Source organism: Argopecten irradians, chromosome 1 (genome assembly GCF_041381155.1).
Source record: "Argopecten irradians isolate NY chromosome 1, Ai_NY, whole genome shotgun sequence".
NCBI classification, from domain to species: Eukaryota; Metazoa; Mollusca; class Bivalvia; order Pectinida; family Pectinidae; genus Argopecten; species Argopecten irradians.
This window is the reverse complement of record NC_091134.1, coordinates 44,001,027-44,028,807: the sequence shown is the minus strand read 5'-3', so window position 1 is coordinate 44,028,807 and position 27,781 is coordinate 44,001,027. Positions and strand designations below refer to the sequence as shown.

General features: G+C 33.3%; 2 protein-coding genes across 11 annotated transcripts in view; one reads left to right on the top strand and one right to left on the bottom strand.

Annotated features, from left to right (window-relative positions):
• The window catches only part of LOC138329279 (glutamate receptor ionotropic, kainate 2-like), a 79,502-nt gene extending 59,117 nt beyond the window's left edge, over positions 1 to 20,385 (top strand). For 7 of the 10 annotated variants that reach the window (XM_069276164.1, XM_069276148.1, XM_069276194.1 and 4 more), the window contains exons 4-19: positions 4,343 to 4,585; positions 4,987 to 5,177; positions 5,518 to 5,571; positions 6,009 to 6,176; positions 7,341 to 7,382; positions 9,103 to 9,255; positions 9,649 to 9,753; positions 10,165 to 10,278; positions 10,833 to 11,033; positions 11,599 to 11,941; positions 12,483 to 12,700; positions 13,399 to 13,624; positions 14,017 to 14,279; positions 14,983 to 15,000; positions 17,302 to 17,475; positions 17,788 to 20,385. In XM_069276164.1, coding sequence (XP_069132265.1) covers positions 4,343 to 4,585; positions 4,987 to 5,177; positions 5,518 to 5,571; positions 6,009 to 6,176; positions 7,341 to 7,382; positions 9,103 to 9,255; positions 9,649 to 9,753; positions 10,165 to 10,278; positions 10,833 to 11,033; positions 11,599 to 11,941; positions 12,483 to 12,700; positions 13,399 to 13,624; positions 14,017 to 14,279; positions 14,983 to 15,000; positions 17,302 to 17,475; positions 17,788 to 17,808 — 2,534 coding nt within the window. In that variant the 3' untranslated portion in view covers positions 17,809 to 20,385. The remainder of the gene's footprint in view (positions 1 to 4,342; positions 4,586 to 4,986; positions 5,178 to 5,517; positions 5,572 to 6,008; positions 6,177 to 7,340; positions 7,383 to 9,102; positions 9,256 to 9,648; positions 9,754 to 10,164; positions 10,279 to 10,832; positions 11,034 to 11,598; positions 11,942 to 12,482; positions 12,701 to 13,398; positions 13,625 to 14,016; positions 14,280 to 14,982; positions 15,001 to 17,301; positions 17,476 to 17,787) is intronic. The other 3 variants (XM_069276209.1, XM_069276216.1, XM_069276224.1) reach the window with 3 other exon arrangements.
• A 1,109-nt stretch (positions 20,386 to 21,494) lies between these two features.
• LOC138329272 (glutamate receptor ionotropic, kainate 2-like) overlaps positions 21,495 to 27,781 on the bottom strand; it is a 130,778-nt gene continuing 124,491 nt past the window's right edge. The window contains exon 14 of the mRNA XM_069276137.1: positions 21,495 to 27,478. Within this exon, the coding sequence (XP_069132238.1) occupies positions 27,212 to 27,478 (267 nt within the window). The 3' untranslated portion in view covers positions 21,495 to 27,211. The remainder of the gene's footprint in view (positions 27,479 to 27,781) is intronic.

The following is a 27,781-nucleotide window of genomic DNA, read 5'->3' as shown; positions in this document are numbered from 1 at the left end:
ACGGGCTTACAAAAGCTGTCCTATTCATATTATGACGTCAACGCTACCAGACGTTTTGTCACAGAGGAACGTAATTGGAATTTGAAAACACATTCATACATCACATATTAGACTTTGGTCCACAATGGGATCCATTTCTATATCCAGACACAGGTTTCCGAAATTATCGTACATAAAATATTTCAGGCGCAGGTAATCACACATACTTAAGTCAACGTATTCAATTACTAATATCCATAGCACTATGCCAACTTCCAGTTTTTATCAACGCACAATTAGTTCATTTTGACAGGTCTGTGGATGTATGTTTCATTCTATATCTATATCAAGCCTTGAGTTTGTTTTGTGTGAATTGCTATATAAGGAAAACACTGAATTGAGTATGACGTCAATACCAGAATTGATCTAAATATACAATCACAGAAACATCCGAGTAGTTAAGATTTTAAAACCAATTAATGCTACCATACTATTATTTGCTAGGTTTTAATGGGTGGCGAACATGTACGTCATTTTGACAGCGATTTGTGTTACATTCAGGCGCTGACAAGCAGTAAAGCTAGATATGAAAATGCTCAATGTATACCCATAAAAGGTCATGTTCACCGTTTCATGTTTATCTTTGTATGTCAATGGGTTATGGGTGTTTATTTTGCTTGACGCCCTGTTTATAGTCAGAGTCAACCAAGGCCGTGACCGGTTAAGGATGTGAAGGAAGGCCAGATCACCCAGGTAAAAATCATCGACCTACATCCAGTCCTTGCTACTGTCTCAAGTGGATTCCGAATTCATTTGAAAATATAGGAGAGGGTTTGTGGTTATTTACCTGAACATCATGAATACTTATCAGTTTGGATTGGCTCCAAATGTTTGGTATCGCAATATTGGAGGTTGACTTTCGTTTCCGATGTTTATTTATTGCCAAATTTCCTTATATTTTCATAGACAGTCCGCCCGTTGTACATGTATCTACAGCTTCTTTATTTGTTGTATGACATCATAATACTAGAGAGCATATTACTATCCATTTCGTTCACATTAGGTAATTTTGGTTTTCAGTTTTTCCCCCCGTACGCACGTCAATAAGTATAAATCTCATGCCACATTATTAGAAAATATCGACGGACAAACAGCCAATTCGGGAAGATCACTATAATCACCATTGAGGATGAATAGAAGGATTGCCTTCCGTGCTGCATGAATGAGGAAGTTTCCAAATCCCGCTAGGGACCCTAGTGTTGGAATTAGATAAGGAGACCTGTTAAGACTTCAGGAAGCTATCAAAACCGCCGGTATATATATATATCATTGACTCGATCACGACCATCGTCTACTGGTCACAGACAACAATTAGGGTAGGGCGGGCATATTTTCTTAAACTCAAAGAAAATATATGGTTCTCTTGAAAAAAAAACCCCAACTATTTTTCACTTATCTGTTATCTAATAAAGAGAGACTATTATATCGCTTCACTTTCAGTGGTTATGCATATTCCTAATGATATTTGTTAGCAATACAGGGTGCTGAGACGGGGCGAATTATTACCAATTCAGTAAACGATCTTCGTGACCAATCACAGCCGTAATACAATAAGGTTTTATGCTGATATTGCCGTGAGAACGCCGGGGGTCAGCGGACGGCTACATGGAATAACGCCTGGGTATGTGAAAGACATTTTGGATGCTTATCAAGAATTTGGTAGATAAGAGACCTCTGAATGATACAGATAATGACTGGATACATAGGAAATATCTGTCAGGGAAAGTACCGTAATTCCACTGGGGCAACGACCCGTAGTTCGTCCCGTGGAAAGCTCTTGGCAAACGCAAAACGTAAGACGAATACTCCTTATCATAGCGGCAATGTTAGAAGATGTATAGTATTATTCAACATAATTTTTTGTTTGATTCACAAAGTCACATGCATTATTGTAAAACGTGGCCGTTGTCGTCTTCTGATGACATTGATTTGAATTTGGTTCCGTATGTTGACATTGCTAGTGGAATGGTTTAATGATTCAATTGGCAGACTCCTGATATACATGTATCCATTTACACCAGTGATACACGCGATTCTGAATTTTGAAGCATTCAAATTTATTTCTTTATCTAATGTCTTCACATTTTTCTGACAGTTTGGGATTTTGCCCTCAAAATAATTTTTTTTAAAGAATATTTAGCTATAAAAATAATACAAGAAAAAATACAAAAAAGGAAGAAATAAATAAACCATTTATATAAATACGGTGCTCCATGAGATAATTGGAATACACAAGAGTACCTTATCCAAACGTTCTCACTCACTTTCAGGTGATAACTCGATATGTATAGGCATGGGACCGCCCGGCCGGATGATGAATATGTCAGCATGTTAAAAACGATCTTTCTTCTTTTTTGAATTCGGATGTACTTGATTTTTGTAAAACCCTGTCGTGGTATTATAATCACATGCTTTCCTCTAATACACATAACACACGGTGTTTATGTTTAGCGGAGATTTGGACGGTTGCCATTCTAGGATGCTATCTCTACTACATCTGGGACACGAGATATATATCAGTGTTAAACATCAAGCTCGGTGTTGCAATTGAAAACACATCTGCAGCGAATCAATACTGGGTCCTTAATCGTGTGTCATGTGCATCTGTATTTGTACTCTCTTTATAATTGTGGATGCCAAAAACGCCAAAGTAAAAGAGCGTGCCGTTGAGCTTTGTTTGATCCCACTTGCTGAAGTATATCACAGTGGCACTGTACTTGTTGCATTCCTAGTCGCATTGAGTCGCTAACAACACAGAACCAGTGACGTCATTCCACTACCGTTGTTAGCGTGTTTTCACCGGGGTCGGTCATGTACATGTCTATTCATTAGAGGTTAACAAACGATCATGGGCTGATTCAGAAAATGTAGTATATGTCTAGCAGCATGGACTTATTGTGTTTATACCGTCTTACCTTGTTATTTCAACATTATTTTAGGGCAATGTCATGATGAACAAATGTTAGAATGCATGAAACACGCACATTGAATCATAAAATAAAATAAGTTGTAAATAACATTTACGTTGAGGTGTACTTTTAACCAAAACAAATGACAAATGTTGGATTTTAATGACTTAGTTTTTCTTTGTTCTATATTCCAATCCCTGGATTCTTTATTTTAAGCGTTTTAATTATTAATGTTTAAAATCTGTGAACAGAAAAACAATGTTTTACATTTAATGTGCCCTCCAAGATAGAAATAGGAATATTGTATCAGAAAAAGATATTTCTTCTACCCTGATGAGTGAGACGACTAGTCTAAAACCAAATTGTAAAATCGTTTTTCTGTATTTTTTTGTCGATAAACAAATTATTTGATGTTTAATAAAACCATTTCCGTTCTCTGATTTGATTATATTGTACACAAAATGCCCTCGTGAAGTAAGCCTTCAAGCATCGAGAACAAATACACATTCAGTACATGATATTCACGATAAGCTAATATTTCAGAACACGATATGGACCAGACTACTGCGTTCCGTAAAGAGATATTTTATAGGAATTACTTACAAGACTAGACTGTTTCGTGAAATATTGTCAGCATCCATTTGATACGTCCAATGCACGTGAGTCGGATGTTCTAAGTACATCGATAGGCTTGTGATAAGAGACTGCTGTTGAACATGAAGTCTATATATTAGTCTGCATTAAAACCCGTAAGGAACGGCAGCGGTCGACTTTACACCTATGGGACAAGGGTGCTGGACAGACCCCGTAATGCACACCATTAAAACACTACCACTGATATAGATATTTTACTGAGTTACATTTCATTGCTTGTCATTACCTAAGGAAGGACGTTCTCCAATAGTAAATCTGATCGTTTAGTACCGTTTTATAGTCCCATAAGGAATAATGAATGCATTACGTTTTGCCAATTGTTATGATCAAAGTATTGATAAACTTTTATTGCCCGGTATTACGAAATAAAATGTTCATGTAAACTATGAATCAAGTCTGCAATATCAATAAAAACCCTATAAGTTTTCGAGTGCTATATAGGCATATGTACGGTTGCCTTATTTTTTTTATTAACAGTGCCTGGTACACATTCGGTTAAAATAAATGACTGATTAACTGTTTTTTAAAGAAAAATAATGATGCTTTGAAAAAGAGGTTTAACTGCTTTCATCTAGACATATAAAATCGTTATATACATATTTGTTATACACTTTTTTATTTATAGCAAAGTAGGTTACATTTTACAACCTAATTGTGCATCTGACATGTAATGTAGATGTGCTTTATGACAATTTATCATGCTGATATTAATATAACAAATTTTATTTATTTCACTTCAGTATGCCGGGAGGTAAAGACTGGGATAGCGGCCATGTTCGGCCCCGTCTCCTCGATATCCTCTGGACATGTCCAGTCCATATGTAACTCTCTGTCCATTCCCCACATCCAGGCTCACTGGGACTCCCAGGAGTACTATTCCATCAGCGTCTACCCAGACTACCTAACGCTCAGTAGGGCATACAGGGAACTCATCGAGTACTGGGGCTGGACGTCCTTCACGGTGCTATACGAGGATAATGATGGTAGGATTTCAAAATGACAAAATACTGTTCATTTTCGTGAAAACTCAATTTTGTTTGTCTAACGACGGTTAAATTGTATGATTTGAATTTTGAATTGTACGGTTCTAATTTGTCTGTAATCGTGCGTGTCAATTTCAATTCATTTTAAACTGAGTTTGTTTCGTTTTTGAACGACAAACGTGAAAATTTGACACACCGATTTATGTGAAGCTGAATATGCTATCATACGATTAGTTTATTTGTTGTCTCAATTGATGTGTGACTTTGACAACTTCAAATCCATCTATCTTTGAAGACAAATAATTTCAGTAATATTGATAAGATATACTAAATGATAAAGAAATCAGCATGCGTGTATAACGTTTTATGTTACATACTTGTTTTTCTATTTGTAATTCCAGGGTTAGTAAGACTGCAAGAAGTGCTTAAAACCACAAAGGGCACAGATATGAAGATCACCGTCCGTAAACTAGACTCTAATGTGGAAAGCTATCGTTATATGTTTAAAGAGTTGATCTCTAACCCAATGCAAGGAGACAATAGGTTTATCATTGACTGTGATGTTTCAAAGGTTGCTGATATTTTACACCAGGTAAAGTATAGTTTGATATTTTGCATATATATCGGTGCAGATATAAACAAAAGATATTGAAATAAGGTCAGGGTTAATTAATATGTATTATATAAATTTTTCCTTTTACATAAGGGAAACATGCTATTTTAACAAAATTCATCACTACGGTCATTCCAGTTGACTGAACACCATGCGTTTTACGCTTCAAGTTTCCACCTGATTAATTTCAAGAATTCTTCAATGACATTGAGATTTACATAACCGTCATTAATTGTACTGCAGCTTTCTTCCGTGTTATTACACAATAACACAAGGCAGAACTAATTATTATTTGAACCCCCATTGTTCTTTATTCCAGGCGCAAATGGTCAATATGTGCTCTGAAACCTTTCATTACCACTTCATAACTTTGGTAAGTGTAATTGGACTATAGCACGTAACACAAAGATGTTTAATTGGACATCAGTTAGTGTTCATTCTAGGCCAAAAAATTCGATATATTTTCTGAAATGTAGCATTTACGCTTCACCACTTTTGTAAGTGCGATCTATATTATGCATGATGAAGTTAAGTATTTGTTAAATCACTCCACAAAATGATGTAAGATGGCCAATGGGAATAGAAACAATACGGACTTTTGTATAAAAGTACAAACAAAATGTATCAATCCAAGAATGTTAGCTCTTATACATTATAGGTAATTGTTTTCATGTCGACATAATCGTGTATGAATAAATGTGTACTGCATATATGCGAAAATCTACGAAACACGATATTATGTATTAGGAGATTTATTTGACATTCAATAATGATAAAGATGCAATAAAATATCTATTGTTTGTTAAACAGGATTTAGGACTCGTTGATTTGAGTGATTTCAAGCATGGTGGCGCCAATATCACAGCCATGCGTATAGTAGATCCGTCTAGACCAAAGGTCATGTCCGTCACAGAGGATTGGCTATTTGAGGAAATCAATTCGCGACCTTCCCCTCTACGAGGTCAGCACGAGATACCGGTATGTTGCGTCACCTATTGTAATTTTGAACACGTTGTGCTATAACTGCATTTGGTAAACTGTTGAAAATATTTTATATGATAACAAGAAATTGCATGTGCTCTTAACATTTGTTAACTTTTTGATAGCATGCTGAACTGGTACAATGCAAATTGATAACGTTTTGGTCATTTCTATTTGAACACATTTTAAACAGAATTTGTGTCTTCTTTTGCAAGCGGTTAAATGTAAAAGTTTATGGTGAACATGTAAATAACTTGATATGGTCACATCATCCTTTTATTCCTCATGCACATTTTAATTATCCATCAACATAACGGAAATTCAATATTTAGATCCTGTTTATCATTTTTTGGAACGCGCCCTCTTTAACACTGAACGTTTGTGGTTTATTCCTGCAGAACGAGCAGTGATCAAAGTGAGATGTATCACACATCGTACATATTACTTACTTTCTGTCTTTCTGGAAAGCGTCACCAGATTGTTTTTTTTTTCAGAATCATTACAAAACTATTTTCTTGTGTTACATATGTAATAAGATATACTCATGAGCGAAGTATTTTTCATTTTCCTTCTTTCTTGATTTACCTGTTATTTGATTTTGACTTATACAGAAATTCTCATTCAATGATGCTACATATTATCCCCATCATTTAATTGCTGTGATTTTCATGCTGTTGAGCTTATGTTGATGTTTTTGTTTACATTTTATTTAATTGCTGAATCAGTAACGATATAAAATCGTTATGTGGTCCTTTAAAGTAAATTTATTCAATTTTGGAAGATCCACGCATTAACTACAGCGATATGCCTCTCAAACTATTGACTACCATTCAATTATACAGATTTTAAAATCAAGTTACAAGAGTGTCATTTCACTTGATAAATGACGCATCCACTCCCGTGGTATTTGAAAACGCTTGAATACTAATACCCATTTCCATATTGGCAATGCAGTGCATTTAATTGATATTTGTAAATTAAAATTAAACACGTTTGTTAGTAACATATACTATCGTTTAGGTCTTAGTTATTCTTCAAAAGCTACACATTGGTGATACTGTTTGGAGTCTGTCGAAAGTTTGTTTGTGCTGTTTTGGTGTTAAACTCAAGTGCAGTCATGCTCTGTTTGGATTTCTGTTTATGCTTACCATTGGAACACAGGGAAGTTTCTTAAGCCTCGAAAATCGTACTAGCGTAATGATGGTAGGTTGATCTTACCAGACTTAGGAGCCGACCTAAAAGTGTACCCGGTTCGATTATCGATATCAAAACATGGAAGCGGGTCATGCTGAATGAAAAGGAGCGACAAAAATGCGAGCGCCATAAGCGATTTTCTTTTCAAAGTAATAACAAATAGCGCTGAAGTCTTAGATTTTTCCCCTACCGCTCAGTTATTTTGAAGTAAAGACCAAATTTGATACCGATTAACTATCATCTTCGCATACAATCGATATACTTGGTTCATTTTGATATGACTTTTAAAAATAATCTGTAAAACAATCTACTTATTTGAATTTAGGATTTTTGATACGAGTAAGCGATCGGCACCATCATTAGACAACATTGACAACGATGTGATATTTGTTTCATTGTTATCACGTTCCACTATTTACTTCTATCAATCGCTGGGTAATGATCGAGGCAAATGGGTGATGTTTACCGTAAAGGCTCTTTTATTCACCTTATGACGTCACATGGACTTTCCCATAATTCAGTCGTATTACTATACAGTTAAAATCCGCGAACTTCACCGTGCCCTATCTCGGTACTTTTGACATGGCATTCAACTTCTTTCCAGATGACCAGACAGAATGAGATTTTCGTTCCGGGTTCACTTTGATATTCTTTTATTTGGACTATTTCACTTCATACTGATGTGTTTCATGTTGTAACTTGTTAGTCCACCGCAATGTTATTGTCTGACTTTCGCCAATCAACATCCTATAAGATATAGCAGCTTACATCTACTTTTATCGTCGTCATTTTTGTATATTTCTTCCTTCATACTTCATTACGCTAAATGCACGCACACGCATGCGCACACACGAGAAATCCAATAATGGTTATTAAACTTAAATATTGCTAATTTCTTAGGATCAATTAAAGTTTAATGGACTTCATACGATTAAGTGAAATAACCGATTTCATTTACTAATTGCATGTCTTTAACCACTTAACTACACGATTAATATCATAAATTTCATATGAACCCCATTCTGTATTGAATTGATAAGACCAATTATCAAAGTAACGTGAATGCAAAGCTATTTGAAGATGCGCTCTGAAATTATTTTTGTCATTTGACACTTTTTTGCTGCAATTATTTTGTTTTATTCCATTGCTTTTTAATTATGTTTATTAATTCTTTATTTTGTATATCTCTGATGTTTAAATATAGGGATTTCATCTAACTTTTAATGTTTGATGTATGCAGATTAATATTTCATCCGTTGTAATGTTACTCTACCTAAGTACTGATGTTTCCCGTACACCTTTTGATGTTTTGTACCTCTGTCCACTGGAGTGTTCACTACTTCAACAGATATGTTTTCAAGTTATGAGTATGCCCTTAATGGTCTACTAAGTGATTGATGATAAGAAGACTGCATTTGCGTTTTTGATATAGCTTATACATTTAAGTAAATCAATATAATTTCATCTATAAAACAATACCTATGGAAATTAAACCTATCATATATGGCGTTAGATGTAACTTCATGGTTTGTTTTGTGTTCTGTGATTGTTGGATTAATTTTAGCCAATCAAGAATGCTTATTTTAAGCAGTTATAGGTATTACCGAATTCCAAACATATTCACTTGGTTCAAATTGTAATTTTACTTCATAGTTAACTACAAAATACATAGTTGCTATATATAAAGATGTCAATTAATGATTGATGTTTTCTCCATGTTGTTCCTTAGACTGATACCGCCCTGATGTACGATGCCGCTTACCTTTTCGGACTTGCTCTTGATGAACTCCTTAAATACCAAAGTGTGAAGACTGTCTCTCTCTCCTGTAGTAAACCCCAGCTATGGAACGATGGCATCAGTCTGCTCAACTACATGAAAGCGGTAAGATTTTGATAAAGGGAGATCACTCGAAATTCTCAAATATTTTATTTGTTGGGGCTACAAAGATGGGTGTAGTTAGCGAATTTGCACACTGTGGCTATGGTTAGAATTACATCACGAAAATAATTTTACATTTAAAAGCGCCAATTTAGTATATTTTTTGTTTATAATCATAATATTATATTTAGTATAAATGTTTTCCGTAATCGTCTTCAACTTCCCCATATTTCTTTATGTGGGCATATATTTCATAATTCTACCACAGTGATTGCATGTTGTGTTTTTATAAGATATATGTGAGTTAATGTCTAGTAGAGAATATATGTGACTATGCTATTATAATACGTTTTTTAAAAACAAATTCATAACGTTAATGTGTATTTCTGATTCTAGGTTAGATTCGAAGGACTGACTGGGGAAATTCATTACGAGAATAGCGATAAACGTACTGACTTTCAGCTGGACGTGGTTGAGTTAACCATGACTGGTTTGCAGAAGGTAACAAAGAAATATTCAAAAGTTCGGAGATAATTTTTTTTGTAAGAAATAGTTCTTAATCATAACTGTTGAATGTAAGTTCGCTGATGCTATTTTCGATATTATACATTTGTTACACGACATACTGGCTTAATGAATGTTAGCTTTTCTTTCTGTCGCTTTATATAGGTTTAAAATAAATACACAATTATGCAAAAAAGCCGATTTGCTTAAAAGGTTGAGCCTATGTCAGGTTATCAGTAGAACCTGATTATATGTTTTCAATCGTCTTAATTCTGTAGTATAAGTTTGGTTAAAACCTTTTGATAAATGCGATGTGACACAGATGGCAAAATTAATTAGAATGTGACATTATAAGTTTTTTTATTTGATATAATAAAGCACGGTATTTAATGATAATTTCGTGTTAAGGTTGGGAAATGGAACACCCGAGATGGTGTCAACATCACAAAGTCTTACAAGGAAAGACAGACCCAGGTGCTGAAAGATCTGGCTAACAAGACACTTAAAGTCGTCACTGTTGTTGTAAGTAATACACTGAAACAATATCTTTAACAAACATTATCAGACACAGTTCAATTATCCTTGCTGGATTAGTTCTATTTAATTGTTATAGTTCAACTAATCTTCTGTCAACCCATTGTTGATTATATGGGTCATACCACATACATGTTATGCAAAAACCTCATATCAAAGTTTTGTCTTGAATCTTTTACTTGTTCATTGCTTAAATTGTAATTGACTCAAGTATATTGGCGAAACTTGTTATGGAACGGGGATATTAGATGAAAGCGAATAATTCGCAATGTGGTTATAGGAATATATTCGCAGATTCTGAGACCACAGCTATGTTAAGCGAAACCACGAAAGATAATCCCCGCGAAAATCACCGGGTAGTAGTATGTCTGGGATAAATAGTGTGGACAAAATATCCAAGAAAGTGGTTATGTATTTGTATTTTGATATGGAAAACGAAGTGTTTTTATGCGTTTTCATGGGAAAGTAACCTTTACGTTAGTAAATGATTAGATAAAAAAATACTTAACAATGTATCACTTGTGTTTTTTGTTTCTATTTAGGATACACCTTACGTGCTTACCATACCTCCCGAAAACAGGCCACGACCGGATGTCATATATGAGGGTTTCTGTATCGATCTACTCGACAAGATTGCCGAGAGGTTGCATTTTAACTATTCCATCAATTCCACTACGTCGTATGGAGGATGTAAGAACGGATTCAAGGAATGCTCTGGTATGGTGTTGGAGTTAGTGGAAAGAGTAAGTTCAAACAAATTAACAAAAAAACATGTTCTAAAGATAATTAATGTAATATCTATCATTTAATTCATACAGGTACAATTGCACCTCAATGTGACTCAACACTTCCTGGGGAATGGAATATACATGTGTGCCTGTCACTTTAAGATCTACATGAACCTTACAGGAAATTAACTAAAAATATTTTATGATTTTGGTCTGTGACCATCGTCTAGACGACTAACTTGTAATGATTTTAATGTATATCATTAAATTCGGTTTTGTTTTTCTTGTGTCTGAAAATGAATGTAATTCTTTAATTACCTTTTATTCAAACACAGTAATTATTATATGGAGTATGTATTATGAAGTACATATTCTGAATGTAATATATTTATTAGAACTAAAAGGATAGATATGAAAATACAAAAATCATTTAAGTTACAAAAAAACTTTTAAAGAAAGTGTGCCTAAAGAGCTAGTGTTCGACTGAGATATTCTGATAAATAATTGATATACATACAATAATACAGATAATATTAAGTAAATACATATCATGTAAATATTCCGATATTTACCATTGCAGAGAGCAGATCTGGCGGTGGCGGGGATGACTATTACATGGGACAGAGAACAAGTTATCGACTTCACGAAACCTTTCCTGAATTTAGGCATCACCATTCTTTACAAGAAACCGGAACCGGAACCGCCAAAGCTGTTTTCGTTCTTAGATCCCCTTTCTATCGACGTCTGGGTATACATGTGTGCTGGCTACCTGTGTGTAAGCTTCATGCTGTTTGTAATCGCCAGGTTTACCCCTTATGAATGGTGTAACCCACATCCTTGTAACCCAGACACGGATGTGGTAGAAAACCAGTTCTCTATACTCAACAGTCTATGGTTCACCATCGGATCCCTTATGCAGCAAGGTGAAATATTTTTTTGTTTTCATTTGTTTACTTATCATGTGGACTGTACTGAAAATATATAAATATATAAACCACAAAAATAGGCGCAAGGCACCTATGTTTGACTAGGCGATTGGGTGCCGTAGATCGTGAGATCGCGAGGACCGGATAGTTTGTGTTTCTTTTATATATCATAATTACTAAAGACAATGTATCATATGCACTATTTGTTGTTTATCCAAAGGCTAAATTTGAATTTCCTGCTGAAATTTTACTCCGTTGATGATTTTAACAATACAAATATAAATACTTAGAATTTAGTATTAGTTTCCACACGTTAAGCAAGAACTGTAGTTTAAATCATTATATGAATGATTTTCCTTGATCTTTTAAATTTCGACGTACAGACTAAAATTACAATGCTTTAGAGCTTGACTTTCTAGTCATTGCAATCTCATTTCATATACAGTGTTTTTGTTTTGTATATGCCATAAGCAAAATTGATTGTTGTTATTCCATTATTGTGTTGAACTACTGACAGTGTAATGTAATTCTATTTTAGGTTGTGAAATTGCACCCTGTGCCATATCCACCCGTCTTGTGGCGGGTATATGGTGGTTCTTCACCTTGATCATGATATCTTCGTATACTGCTAATTTGGCTGCTTTCCTTACTGTCGAGAGAATGGTCTCGGATATCAGCAACGTCGAGGACCTCGCGAAACAGACGAAAATCAAATACGGAACTCTAAATGAAGGCAGTACAAAAAATTTCTTCGCAGTAAGTTGTTTTTCTTAAAGTTATATGTGAATTTTGACATGTTATTTTTTCTTCATTAATCTATTGAAAACCGTAAGGTTTGATGAATTAAGCCATAAAATCATTCAAATGGTTCCAGATGTCTGACAAACGTTAGTTGCAACACAGAATTTATGTACTGTAAAATGGTTGGTTTTTATGCTTTATGTATGTTTATATGGAAATATACCTGCAGAAATCACTTTACAATGACTAATAACATTATAAAAATGCTAAATGAAATTGTAGACCACGATTTGGCTTTATGGTCCGACCGTATGTACTCATTTCACTTCACTATAGATGTACATATAATGATTTTTAGCAGTACTACCAAAAATTATTTTCAGCTCTTATATGTACTCGTAAAATTAAAACGCAAGCATTGAAAATACTGTATTTCTCAAAATGTTGGTAACTTTTGGTAATGAATAACAAATAAAAAGCTCATCTTGATTCGTGAGTATGAAAAATACGGCACATGTAACTTTAAATTTAACATTGAAATAAAACGTAAAAAACACACGTATATATATTGACCATTAAATTAAGTCTCTACTATTCCTCCGATGGTAAAAGGACATATGACGGCATCACCATATCGTCCATGTTGAATGATTACTACTTTATATGTTTCCACGAGAAGACAATGCACTGATAATTACATTTTTCCTCCACAGAGCTCTAAATTCCCAATCTACCAGAGAATGTGGAACTTTATGGAATCTACAACACCCAGCGTCTATGTGAATAAATCGGACGAAGGAATTGCACGTGTCAAGAAAGGACAGTATGCCTTCTTTGCTGAATCCACTAAAGTCGAATACCTTATTGAGCGAGAGTGTCAGTTGATGCAAGTTGGTGGTTGGCTTGATTCTAAAGGATATGGAATCGCACTTCCTAGGGGTGAGGATACAATGTTTTTTCAATGATGTTGATGTCGTACCTGTACGTGTAGGGTTTGGTTGGCTGGCTAATTATACCTGACGTCTTATTAATAGCATAGGTCATTTGAAGATGGTTTCCCCTGATAACCATAGTATATCTAGTCTTTACATGAACTAAATCAAAGACGTTATATGCAGGTATGATTTTCTTTGCGTTAAAAAATACAGGGATTTATCCAGGTAAAACATGTCACTCTTTCCGGCAGCCCGCATATAAATGATAGGTGATACAGCACGTGTACTATTAGGAAGATATTCCCACAGCAAGTACGGGGGATTGTATTTATACGTGAAGCATGTAATGCTTGCCTTTTTTAATGTTATTAATAAATGAAGTTTTTTTTTTATCAGATTCACCATACAGAGATCCAATTTCCAATGCAATTCTGAAACTACAAGAGGAACAGGAAATACACAAGATTTATAACACGTGGTGGAAGGAGAAATATGGCGGCGGGAAGTGCTTAACGGTGGAAGCGAAGAAAACTAGTGCTCTAGGTGTGAAACACGTGGGTGGCGTGTTCGTGGTTCTGATTGGTGGAATGACGGCGGGCGTCATAGTAGCCATATGTGAATTTATATATAAAGCCAGAAAAAATGCCAGAGAAGACAAGGTAAGACCGAATCCCAATCCAAACAATACTTGCACTAAACATGATCTCCTCGATATCATTCTCTCTTGGTCAGGGACATTGTTTTAACAATATCTGTCTGTTCCTACCTTGTATATATATTTGAAGGTACTTTCTTTCTTAATATCAAAGGAGACTTAGTTTTATTAAATATAATAAAATGTGCGTTATATATTTAACTGTAAATCGTATGCATACAATATATTGCAATATCGTTCAAGGTGATAGAATCGTATATGTAGATTTAATTTGCCAAGATATTTCAAATATTATAATTTATTTGGAATAAATGCATACATAACATACCTATCAACTAAACTAATGTGCACGTCGATGTAGATCTGTTGTGTTTGATCTTTCTCGTTCTTGTCATCTAAGTTAGCGACATAGATAGTTATTGTCTAGTGTTTATGCAGCACGTACACTTGTTCAGTTGGAATGCTCAGAGATGTCTTAGATTTTCCTTTGTTATTTCTTCTCTTTGTTTTCTAAATGTCAGTTTTGTAATGTGTTAGTTTCGTATTTGAAGCTGAATTCCTTAGCATCAGTAAGTTTCGCAATTGAAGCTGAATGTCCTAGCATCAGTAAGTTTCGTATTTTTAACTGATTGTCCTAGTTTACTTTCGTATTACATCTGTATGGTTTTCGTATTTGCTTCAATAACATGTCGTGCATGTTTTTCCAGCGGAACAACCGACTAGCAGTAAGTAGCCAGGTGTTGGATGTAGATAATACTAGCAATTCACTGTATAACATGCCTTTCATTGGCAGTGCCAAGGACGCTTTGCTTTTGGCAAACTTCAATACATTCAATCTAATTGATATTCGATTTGCTGCTTAAAGCTATCATAGATGATTTTATCAGATGTAAAGTGTCGGTATAATAACGTCATAATATTTTTTAAAACATAGACAATAATGATACATGATAAAGCCAAGTATAATATACAGTAAACCACGTGAACCTCTGGGGACCAATAAAATGACTTCGTTATGAGCATACTTCGTTATGCACATTATAACAAGCATCTGTTGGGAAAATGAAAAGTTCTACGTTATAATCATGAATTTGTTGTAAGATTGCTTCTTAAAAACGTGTTTTACTGTGTTTCGTAATTTGATGGAATTTATGTATATTAATCAATATCTTGATGTTAGATAAGAATAAAAGAAAATATAAAAGGGGAAATAATTCTTGTTCGTTCAGGAGATATGTTTCGTTCGGAAGATATGTTTCTGTGACAGTAATGTGATAACATGTTTGTAATTTCATAGAGCCTTCAAAGTTAGTTTACTCTTTACTCGGAATTAGAAGACGGAAATTTTGCATTTTCAACCATTTCTTTAATAACTTCAGAAGTCCGACGTGATATTCAGATATTTATTTGTATACTTTGCATCTTTAAAATATCTGTACAGAATGAATTTAAATTCTGATTCTGTTTCATCTTCCTTTCATTCAATATCTGAAACTTATGCCAACGTAAGTTCTGAAATTTGATAAAAGAAAATGATGCTTGTTATCATTTAAAAAGGCTCCTTTGCACTTCCCAATGAATAGACTTTGTTTATGTAATCTACAAGACTACCGGAAGTCGAAATTTCATTGCAGATACTAGTCAATATACTGTATATATAAAACCGCGTTCGATATCATTTAAAAAATAGTTTGTCAAAAATCTTTTCTTCAGAACACCGTTTCAAATTAAACCTTTCAATTGCATATTGAAATGAAAACATACAAACTTTTTTGTCCCGCTAAATTTCAAATGCTGAATAGACTTCCGTTTTAACTTAAGTGGGATGTTGATAGCTTACTGCATACGCAAACTACATTCATCGCATTTTCTGATTATTACTGTGCCTTCGGCTTTAACATCTGTTTTGGTTTCAAGAACATACAATTTCTGCTGCAGTATTTTTTGCCAAATTCGTGTTACAGCTTTAACACTTCAATACCATTATGTCAAAATAAATCTTTAAGCAGAAATAGCCTTATTTTCGTTGTAGAACATGGTTATGGTAACATGATTTACCCGGATATACTCCATACGTCATTGTTGTGTACTAAATATTAATCTTTATATGTTGTCATGGTATCAGGAAAGTGTATATGTTTACGTGTTGGTAAATTACGCCTTTGTATATTACAGAGTTACCTCTCTTACAGGTAGATCCATTGTGACGTCATTATCTTTGAGCGACACTGATGTCGAATGATAATACATTCGCAAACTTATGACGTCAAAATCAATATCTGCCTGCAAGGGCAGATAATTATGTAATATGCAAATGCAGTATAGATTAACGTCAATTTGTCTGTTATGTAATCTTGGAGATAAAATAGGTAACGTTAATCATTATTGAGAAAAATATTGAAAGTTTATGGTACTAAATAATGTAAATGGGAAAAAGAATTTGTAACAATACTTACAAAACGGACACAGATGTTGAGAGCAACTTCAGGTGTAAGGGTTGTAACAATAGCAAAACACATAAGTTTGAAAAACAAATATCATCTTAATATATCTTAAACTACTCTACACGTTACCGGAATTATTTGAGTTGATTTCTAACATCACATTACCTGTGTCAACAATTATAATGAACGATTGCAATTACATAAATCGGTAATCTTGTAGTCTAATATTCGATGTTTTTGACACTACATCTTTAACATCACATTGTTAAAGTTATTTTCAGTAAAATAGATTTATTCATGCTATATAGTATGATTTCATGTGGTGTGGTGAACATACGAAAAATTAACAAAAAATGGTACTCATATTTTATAAATATATCACTGTTAATAACATATGGTCTTTTGTTTGTTAATAATCTTGTAACTTTAGATAGTGCCTGGTGCTCTTTGTAGTTTCTGCTAATAATCCATCTAACATGTACATGTCGTAGAGTATTAATACGCTAACCCACATAATGATGGTTGTGGTTTCAGTTCTTAAATAAAAAAATTTCAATAATTATTATTTTCTTTATTTTTCAGCAATCCTTGTGTTCTGAAATGGCCGAAGAATTTAGGTTTGCTATACGGTGCTTAGGGTCTTCAAAGAAATCAGTGAAGCGAAAACCTGATCACGAGATCGTGGATAATGGTTTGCAATTTATGCCGCTGACGGGTGGAAATAACTATGGCCAAAATAATATAGGAGGAAGAGAGGTATACGCCTAGAAAAGCACGAGCTGAATTATCAACTTATGCGATAAAAACTATGCATTTAAATGTTTCAAAGAGGATCACGATTATTTTTTTAAATGGGCTTTAGGTTAATGTTTTATTCGGATTCTTTCTTATATATTTATTATAATTTATACAAAAATGGATTCGTGAACAAACATTTGGTATTTTCAAAAAAAAAAAAAAAAAAAAAAATTAAAAAAAATAAAAAAATAAAAAAAACAGCATCATTCTTGACCTTTCTGGCTTTTAAATGCATAGTACTAGCATATCACATTTCAATTTCTATCGTAGATTGAGACACCTATTTTCTGAGAAGTTGGTTCCGAACTTCCAATGGAATGGTACTGTGCTTGTAATCTTCGGTGTAGTGCATGCTGGGACACACTTACACTAGTATGAGAGAGCTAACAAGACACAATTAGGAGTAACACCTACACCAGCACGTGGAGTTGAAGTCGGCACCACGGGCCGCGTTCCTCAAAACACTGACTATACTGAACATTTCCACATGAAATGTCTATTTCATCCACGAAATGTCTATTTCATGACGTTATTTGTAGTGTCTAATGAAAGCAATACGTGTCACCTCACCTGGCATTGACAGAGTGACTATACATTAGAGTGTTTATGTGTTACAAAGCACGATTGACACAGCACAGGTTGCTTGGACTTAACAAACCTTCAACGTATAAAGTACACATGGAGGATGAATGGCGTTTTACAGGACGGGTGTGAGTGACTGTGATGTTAGAGTTCATATTTAGACGTTATTTGTTAAAAATAAATGGTATTGGCAGGGGGACTGATATATACAAAACAGTGTCAGGAGTATAGAGTGTGTGTAAATATATATATTAGCTTAATATGTTATATGAATATATATATTGACTCTTGCTAATGAGAGAGTTGATGATTTACATACACTTTTGAAATGCAATAAAATGATAAAATTTGTCACGTGCCTTAAGATATTTAACAACTGTATAAAATATGTCTGCGGGAATAACATTTGTAGTAACGGTAGTTTATAGCCATATATTAGATGTTAATGTTACACTAGATGCTGCCAATATATTAATGTACTTGTGAATTTTAAAGCTATTTATGAGGTTGTATTGTTAGTGTTTGTAGACAATCAATGTGTATTTTAATCTTTGTTGACATCGTCGATAAAATAAAATTGTAATATAACATCGATGTCAATATCAGCAACAAAGGCAAATATTTTCTCCTTTTCCAACGATTCTCTCGGTGTTAGAGTTCACCTGTTTACGTTAAGCACATGATATAGGAGAAATGATTGTAGGCAATGTATCTTGGTTACAAACTTAAAACAACCTCTGCATTACTTTTAAGAAAATATTTGTTGTGTTTCCTGTTGTACGCTGTGCTATTTTGTTAGATTTCTGTTATAAAATGTCAAAACATTTTTATTTTAATTAGTTGTGTGATAGATATCGTAATTTCTGTATTTATACAGAATTGGTGTACTAAGTTGAGAACGCATTTTATTGCAATAGTTTTTAGTGTACTGAAGCTTTCAATGTGTATAAGAGCTAATGCAATATACGTTCTGATTTAGAATAGTGTACATCTCCTCCGTGTCCCCGCAAACAGATACAAACGGTAACAACGATAGAACTACATTACACATTGAACTGTAGCTTAAGGGGTTTGTTTTATTATATCGTGGTACCATCAACATTACTACCTATGCAAAATTTCAAAGGTAAATTTCGGAGGAATTTTCCGCGATTGCCATATCAAAACCAAACACTTAATGTTGACCTACCTATTTCCCCAATGTTTGTGTGGAACATTTCAGTCATTCTTATTGTAAATTATATATTAATCTTATCCATGTTGAAAACTGATTGCTTTATTATAGTCAAATGTAGGTTGATCCATTGGTTTTTACTTTTAATGCAAAAGTAGGGTATTTCTTAATTCTTAAAATACTGGATATGAAACAAATGTAAAGAACTTGTGCGATGAACAGCAGATGAGGATTCGACAGAAATATTTATTTATTCCAATCTGTGAAACATTTCCCTCCCGTTCCCAGTCATGTTCTTATACATGTGATATGGTTGTGTCCTCGGTTTGCTACCTTGCATGATTTCATATGGATATTTCATGTAATCTGGAAACTTGTGTCAAACACTTTTAGCGGGTATCATACTTCATCTACACACCCCTTACTCCCATCCCGTTACCGTCATCGCCAGTGTCGTCGTTGATCCATCACAATGTACTTGTCTAACCAATCGAAACATGTTGATTTTTTTATACCTTGTGTATAAATAGCATTGAGGTGTGAAAGGTTTATTTTTGTACATGAAAAGGAAAGAAATATGTACACTACGACAATTATTTTGTGGTATTACTGTATCGACAATCTAATGGCTGAAATTAAACAAAACCAATGATTGTATAAATAAGTATCAAGTTTCATGATAATTGGTATTCACAGTAAGCTATCTAGCATAGTATGTCCGCCTATCTGTCCAATGAGCTGTGAGGAAATGGAGGTAACTCGTAGTAAAACACGATCTTATTTTTATTTTGTCTTCCTTACTCATTTTTTTTACTTCAAAATCGTCATCATCGTCAGTATATGTTAGACGATATGTGCGATGAATCATGTAAAATAATGGAAATTATTTGTGTAAAATTTCACCCATTTTTCACGTGGTAAAATCTAGTAAGCAGCCATGTTATGTTGGAGGTGTACGTTTGTAAATGAGTGGAGAGAATCATTATGTCACACTTATGTCATCTGATTTTGTCACATCCTACTATTGTCCCATAACTTTCATAACATTATGCCAAAGTTAGTGTTTGATACCTGTATATATTGACGAATAAAAAGATGTTTGGTAAAAGTTAGCTTTCTCGTTTGTCTTTACCTTATACAAGGATTTTTTAAAACTACTGTATTTATACCCAGGTTATTATTGTAAATTCGAAAAGTGTCATTATATTAGATTGGATATTTCATTTATGTTTGAAGATGCTCCACAGCCGAGAGAGCATAAGTGATATTCATTATTTGGACAATAAATGCGTAATTAGTACCTCTTTCCATATGGGGGAACATGTCGTGGATTTAAATAAGCTCTAACGTTTCCATGGCGGTAATAGTGTAAAATAAGCAACATTTTCTTCTGGAGAATTTTCGGTAGAGAAAAATTACCATCGGTGCAGCACTTCCATCACTGAAGTAATCGTAAATTTAATGGTTCCGTGGTCTCATATTTCCCATAGGAGGGGTCAAGTTTTCTATATTACAGTAGTTTATATATAGGAAAAATACATATGTAAGAGCATTTTTTTTGTTCAATTTCAAATAAAAAATATCAACTTAAGTGGGATAACCGTGATTTCAACCATAAACAGGTTACGCTAAAGTAATTATAATTAGGTTTGAACGGGGGAAGTCGTAATGAGTACTGCGGATAAAGACAAACTTTAATAAACACATGACAACCGCTATACAAATCTAGGTCAACTAGTCGAGTCACAAACTCGAATGAGCATTAGGTATCATAAAGAGACAAAATGCATAATAACTGATTTTTAATAAAAATTGATATGCATTCACATACTGTTTTTTTTGGTCACACACACATTACAATGAGGCTTATGACAAGAAGGGTAGTTCTCAGAGATACCGTACTTAGAGACACTACTACTACTACTACTCGTTAAAACTAATATATAATCAATAATTTGGGGTTATATATATATTACACCTATTTCTATGCTGATTTATCACATGTTGACACTAATCGGATCATTATTAGTCGAATAAGAAGTCGGAAATTTGAATAAATTGAACCAGTGGTTTGTGTCAAGATTTTATTCCGAGAACAATTAAAGAAGATAGCATGTTATAAAATTACCGATAGGCGCGTAATGCTTATAGAAAAAGAAGCGACTGTTTACAAGCATTCTGAAGATAATGCTTGTTTAAAAAACAACAGTAACAACCAATGTTCAATGAGTTCCATTCACTTTATTCATATTAGGAACATTGTAAATAAAAATCTTCGTTGAAAAGTCAGAAAAAGTTGGAAATACAGTTAGACAATTCACAGGGCGAACCAATACGAACTTAGTTTATCAACGGAAAACACATAACAGCACCACATAGGTGAAACTAGAGAAAAACAAATTTACCAACTTTCTGAATCTTTTCAAGTAACTCGTGATACAAATGATGGTTATATGTACATTGTAAGGGGAATAACCCCCAATTGCAGATTATTTTCCATTCTTATGTATTATACAAGGGAGACAATCAATATACTTTGAAAGGAAATTTCTTCTGAATGAAATGAACGTTATGCACACATAGCAAAGTATATTAACACACTAAATTGTATATCTAAATTTGGATCTATGCTTATTTTGTTCTTTTCTGAATACAAAATGAAGAATTATATGCATCAAAATGTGCACCAAAAGTTTTTACTCTAGCATGTTTGATTACAAATCACAATTTTAAAAACATTTTGCAAAATGATAAATCCATCATTTATGGCAAACCAATATATCTGGCACATAATCCAGAACACTGTCAATGCAAAAATTTAACACTGAGATAGCGGTCCAATTTTTATATAAGGACACTGAATCATATAATATTATATGATTAGTGCTGATTCTGGACTAAGATATCGAAGTTAATTTAATTTTTTGCAAAGTGGTCGTTATGCAGTCCGTGCATCATTAAATGACTTTCAGTTAATTCAGTTAATAATTGGAAACATGTATCTTGTTAAGATTGTCTGATTTTAGTTTATCTTTTGTTGTAGCCATTGTGCTCATAATCATTAGTATAATTACATTTTCCCGTGTTATTTTACCACACATATTTGGTGCAACATTTGTTTTTTGAAATGCCATGTTTATGGAAATGCTTTGAGATTTGATTTCCGCGAAATAGCTATTTATTCTGGAAAAAATGGATTAGCAATACCGCAAGCTGCAAGTATTTTTCGATTTTGAGATCATGTATGGAAATATAATCTGTTCACTTAGCTTATAAATGTTCTTGACTGTAAAACTATTCCATGAATCAACCGAATGTTTAGCGGACACAGTCTTAGAATAAGTACAGTGATATAACGTTGAGCTAGATATCAAGTACCAGGCAAAATGAAATTACACTTTTGATGGTTCAATTATGACTGAGTTCTCCATCTTTGTGTTGCAACCCTTTGAAATTCAAATGTTATCTTAAAATTTAACTAGAACTACTTATTGTTGTAAGAGATATTTAATATGGAGATGTCTTTTTATATAAACGAATTTTAAATCTGAGATAAAATAGCCTAAAGGAAATCAATATTACTTTCACTTTGTAGACAATAAAATTCGAAAAAAACCGCCACAGATTTGTTCCACAAATACATTAGCACTTTATGGCTGTAGATGCCACTTAAGCTATTACGGAAACGTTTTATATTGAGAAAAGGCGAAATAAGAAGGTTGCCTCAAAATAGGTTAAAAGGGGACGTAATTTGGATTATTAAAATTAAAAAAAAAAAACCAAAAAACAAAAAACAACCAAGAAACAGGGCAGAGTGTTCAATAGGTGATTCAGCTAATCAATTGATTTATGAAATGCTAATTTCTCCTTAGCTGCAAGACATGTAATTATATTTGTAGTAAAATCAGAACGTGAGTGCAGATTGCAGCTCTTAGGAACCTTACACAAGTTCGTATCACAAGAAAATGTTTAATTTGGATATAAAACTTGTCGTTAAACTGTGCCTAATAAACTTTTGAGCAACTGGACCAAGGATATTCCCATAAAAAATGCATTATGAATGAAAGAGAAGTACTATCCTCATGCTTTAAAAAACGTTGATTTTGTATTTTAATATCTTACAATATTAAATTATAAATAACTGTATAAATTAGTTACATACATCTATATCACCAACGCATATAAAATAATACTGAGAGAAACAAAAACCTTTCAAACAGAAATACTCAAACATATACTTGAATTATAGTATTCATTGCAAAAAGGAGTGGTTATTGCAATAATACTTTAAAAATCGATAGGTAAGCCTAAAGTAACAGAACGTATCGCAGGCCCCTAAAACCAGTAATGCATTTAGAAAACGCAGAAACATAGTTTTCCTAGTAGAGGACAAAGTAACATTGACTACTGTACAGGTAAGGTTAAAAACGGAAAAATAAGTTTTCAAGTTCATTTTGTAAAAAAACTCTTATCGGTAAATTGAAAAAGAAAATCCAATCAGCAGGTTAAGGTATAGTGTTTTTCCTTTTTAAAAAATGTGATATTTAAAAATGTTTTCCAAGAATTTGCTTAATATGCCTTGGTTCTGTGGCACACAGATTCCAAATATATTATCTCGTTGATATTTTATGATAATTAATGATGTTCCATTCCAATATTTGAGAAGGTGGATCTCGACTTGCAGCTAATTGTTTGAAAAGAAAAATACAAACCTGATCATCGAGTCTGTATCGAAGTACTGTTCATGTTTAGAAAATCTTTTTGCAAAGTTGTGTTAGAACAACGAACATTTATAAATGACAAAAAAAACTTTTATAGACTACATTGTTTTGGTGAAAATGCATTTCATTTACTGTGAGAATTATTACTGGAATTCAAAAATACAGCAAAATCTGATCAATAGAGCATTAATTCAATTAGAAGAAATCTGTATTGATTGCTGGTAATTGGACTTAGCGAAAGGTTTACTATATAAAACTAATATAATAACTATAAAAGAAATATGGGTATTACTATTTAAGTGTTTAATAATTCTGTAAAAACGTATTATAATCATTAAATTCAGGCAGAAGAAAACGTGTTAAAGATGGACTTTATAATTAGATTTAAATGTATGTGATTTACATGTGCATTATATATACATTTCTATTATTTCAGCCGTGTGAGTAAATAGATTCAATGTCACGTGTACAGTTTCAGTGCCAGAATTATACCGTAAACCAACTTATAGCACGTGCGATAAAGAATAGAATAGAACATAGAATCGCAGAAAATTTAGTGATATATCCATATATTTATCGAAAGCTCGAGAATAATATAAATTGCCACAAAAATAGGTTGGTTTTCAGTATCGTATATTACCAGTAGCTGTATAATCTGTACGACTGGTAAATTTGCAGAAAATCAAAATTAATACAAATATGGTTCTAGCTGAATTACCTTCCAACGGTCAAAACCACACATTGGAAATGTACAGACGCAAAGAAAATTAGTAATAATATCAGTACAATGCACAGCTGATCGACAATCTGGCTAAAACGTCATGAGCTTTGCGATGAGGTCCCTTTTATTTTCATTACATGGAATGACAACTCATCTGTCAGTCCACTAAACATTCATCATATTGATAACTCGACAAATACAAAGCCATAAATAAAAATAAATATGTACATCTAGAAAATATTACACACATATACGCACCTCTCTTCCATCTTTCTCTTTGTATCACAAATCTATATTTACTCCCAGATTAAACATTCATTAGAAAGCTTTATCGTAATAAAACCTTTGTGCACGTATGTGTATCTGTATGAAGGTATTACGAGTAACGGTAAACACTTACCTATACAAATGCTTTTGTAATCAGCTTTGTCATGAAAACTGTGACATATACATTGACCAAGTGATGATGAAAATTAATTAGCAATGTTGGTAGTTGATTTTTGCAGTAAAAAGAGGCATTTTTCTCAATGAGGGCGTGAGAGAAATACCATTTTAAATCCACAGATGTTTAATGACATTTGTTAAACAATATATTCTGTTTAACATGTTAATTAATATGACATATGATTATTACAGGAACACCACAAAAATGTTAATAATGGATTTTTGGAACCATCACTTTGATGACGTCAAGAACGTTTCTTTCATTCATACATTAGATATAAATGTAAATATCACTTATCTATATTTTTCCATTTTCATCACCTAATATATATAAGTATATACACACATATATTCATATATATAATTTATATACATATGTTACAGACATTTTATCAATCGTAAGAATGCTTCCAAAATATACAATACACTTTCATCTCTACAGATCCTAGAATCTTGTCATTTTTACATATGGATTACAATGGATAAAGGCGTTATGAAATTGTTATATAAATATGATGTGAACATACATTTTTGTGGTAATCATATTTTAACATTCTTAAATAGGCTACGTCTGATGTCTAATCCTATTGACACTTAACATCTATTTTTCAATAAAATATTTGGAAATTGAAACATTTGTAGTACATGTAATTGCTGTGGTACAATTTTCATCGACACTTTATTAACTATCTAAACATTGATCATCTTCAAATGTTCGCAAAAATAAGACTCCACAAAAACGCTAACGCTTACAGTAATCGATAAACATGGCGAGTATGATGTAAAGTACCAGTAATATCTGATAACGTGTGCATGGATCTGCGCTATTAATTATTCTTTTTTTTGTGTTGATCATTTTAAATCAATATTCAGCACGATTGTAATATAAAGAACTATAAAATGACTCCTAAGTTAAAGTGATTTCCCCTAAAAACTCCAGAAATAAAAGTACTTTGATATGATGCTAATTAATGTTTATCGTAATGTAACGCCATCTTAATCGTATACACATATACATAGATGACATTGTCAAAATTACAATGCAGGTAAACTAATTTGGTGTTTAAAGTTTGATAAAATGTCCAATTAATTAAAACAAATACTATTATTCCATCGATCAGCAGAAGCTTTTCTTTCGATTTCACCTGACGCTAACCATATATCTGAAATTGATCAAAATGATTAGCAAAAATACAACGACATTCCAAAACGTGCATATTCACCATGTTAGGTATTCAAAAAGTTTATTAGCGACGTTCTAGATGCTTTATATAGAGAGCGTTTAGTGTTTGAATATTGTTTGAAAAATGTTGTTTCAAAATTGACCGTAAATTAGGTCAAGAAAATATAGTAATGAATAACGTTGACGTCGCTGATTAAAGTCGTAGGCAAACACTACAGTCTGCTTAATTTGTTTACATGATTGAAAATGATATAGAAAAAATCGCTGTTAAATAAAGTCATTAAAACATGATTGGTTTATAAACAGACGTAAACAGTATGGATACAATGCATTGATAGAATATAATAATGCTTGTATCTTCGCAACACAGCGCATCGAACTTTGTTGTCTCAATTTACATCGTCTTCATTTTTCTATATCAATACATTTCTGTACATATAATTGTGTTCTTTCTGTCTATCTAGTTTATTCAGAAGAAGGGCTAATACCGTAAGGCACTTCCCAATAACTGTGTGAAAAATCGCCACCAAAATAGACTTAAATAAGAACAATTTTCAGTCAGCTACATAGCGAAATATATAAACGGTATGTTTTTTTTTTAGATATCTCACTGTAGTAATAATAATAATTTAAATATACTGCGGACAGGGATCGCGGCTGATTGGTGTTGCAGATGAGATGACCAATAAATAAACGGATGAATGATATATGTTGTGTACCTCAAATTGATGTAGAGCGACTGATGGAGATATGAGCCAACATCTTCCTCATAACATTACAAGCCAACGATATCACACATTCAATATGGCAGACCAGCTGTCATTGAACTCATGTGACAGTGATAAACATGTCTGCAGTTGTAGCTATTGCTACGTATCTGTATCACTGTAATCCACGTGTAGGTAGCCTCCCTCACCGAACTGAAACTCCTTCGATGGCTGGTTTGGTGATTTTTTCATCTCGCGTAACGTCAACATGCCATTGGGCGAGTCCACCTGTACTTCCGTTAAAGGACAATGTGTTATATGTCTTTTCTTACATTTTGCACAAGTCCGTTTGAATTTAGGTTTTTTAGATGACCCGTGGCAGCGGACAGCAAACCTAAGCTCCTCTGCCATCTCCGAACATAGCGATTGCTACAAAGCAGAAAAATAAACATTTAAAATAATGAATCATAACTTTAAAAGCTAAATAGTTCTTTTAGTGTATTTTTTTAATTTGATATTGGAATTCAGTAGTTGTGCTTGGGGCTTGCTCAACAAAGAAATATTTCATACTTGGTATGACGAAATGTTCTTTTCTAAACAACAGAAGATACTAGAAGTCAACGGTATTTTCGACAAACGCATCTGCTAACTACATAGATATTGATAACGACAAACGCCAAATTGAACAGAAAAGTTGAAGTACCAAGGATGCCCTATAATGTATCTTCAACC